At 50.6% G+C, this 1099-nt stretch overlaps 1 protein-coding gene across 2 annotated transcripts in view; it reads right to left on the bottom strand.

Moving 5' to 3' along the window:
* LOC116089306 (olfactory receptor 12-like) overlaps positions 1-630 on the bottom strand; it is a 13044-nt gene extending 12414 nt beyond the window's left edge. The window contains exon 1 of one of the 2 annotated variants that reach the window (XM_031368932.1): positions 19-630. In XM_031368932.1, the coding sequence (XP_031224792.1) occupies positions 19-630 (612 nt within the window). The remainder of the gene's footprint in view (positions 1-18) is intronic. The other variant, XM_031368933.1, reaches the window with a different exon arrangement.
* Between the last annotated feature and the right edge of the window lie 469 nt (positions 631-1099).

Raw genomic sequence — 1099 nt, 5'->3', positions numbered from 1 at the left:
ACAGATGCCAAACATGACAAGCTCATTGAGAGCTGTGTTGGCACAGGCCAGCTGGAGCAGTGGGGGCACGTCACAAAAGAAATAATCAATGTAGTTGGAACTGCAGAAAGGCAGCTGGAATGTGAGGCTGGTCTGCACAATGGAGTTTAGGCAAGCCACACAGAAGGTGCCCAGGACCAGACGGGCACAAGTCATAGGGCACATGGTCACAGGGTACCTCAGGGGACTGCAGATGGCCATGAAACGGTCGTAGGCCATCACAGCTAAGAGCACAGCCTCGGTGGCAGCCAACAAGGAGAAGAAGAAGAACTGAGTAGCACATCCTGCAAAGCTGATGGTCTTAGAAGAAGAGAAGATGTTGGCCAGGGCATTAGGGATAATGACAGAAGAGAGGCAGAGGTCAACAAAGGACAGGTTCTTGAGGAAGAAGTACATTGGGGAGTGCAGGCGGGCATCCAGGGTGATGACCATGATCATGGTGAGGTTGCCCAGGACAGTCATCACATACAGGACCAAGAAGATAGCAAAGAGCAGGGCCTGGGTCTCTGTGCTTCCCCCAAATCCCATCAGCACAAAGCCCTGCAAGGACCCTGTGGAGAGGCTTCCATTTCTGTGGACTGCTGTGGCCATGAGTGTCAGACGCAGAGAGGGAGATGCAGGCAGAGAGGGGGAGCATATCTCACTGGTGCAGTCTCATGTTCCACACACTCCAGGAACCTGCTGGTGACATGCTGTCCACTGGGCAGAAGTTCACTAGCTGCTCTGATCTCCTTCCAGATGTGCTTACATGACCTGAAAGGAAACATTTCCTCAGACTTACTTAATTAATGAGATTTTTTTCTGAGCTTTCCCTGTGAAGAAGCATGGGCTGTGCTCTAGGATATGAAGGAGCTTCTAGACCCTAGTGATTCTCAGAGTACAGGCAGCCATTCAGTAATCCTGTGACTGCCTCTGGGCCCTGCCTTGTCACTTCCTAGCAGTTCCATTGATGAAGTTGTCTCCTGAGTTCACTAACTGTACCCCCAGCAATTACCACCCCTAAACTGTGTTATTTTTCTTACTGATTAACAAATCATGTCCATGAACATTGCCTGGGTGG

This window comes from Mastomys coucha, unplaced genomic scaffold (assembly GCF_008632895.1).
Source record: "Mastomys coucha isolate ucsf_1 unplaced genomic scaffold, UCSF_Mcou_1 pScaffold14, whole genome shotgun sequence".
NCBI classification, from domain to species: domain Eukaryota; kingdom Metazoa; phylum Chordata; class Mammalia; order Rodentia; family Muridae; genus Mastomys; species Mastomys coucha.
Note: the sequence above shows the minus strand (reverse complement) of the source record. Positions and strands in the feature narration are given on the sequence as shown.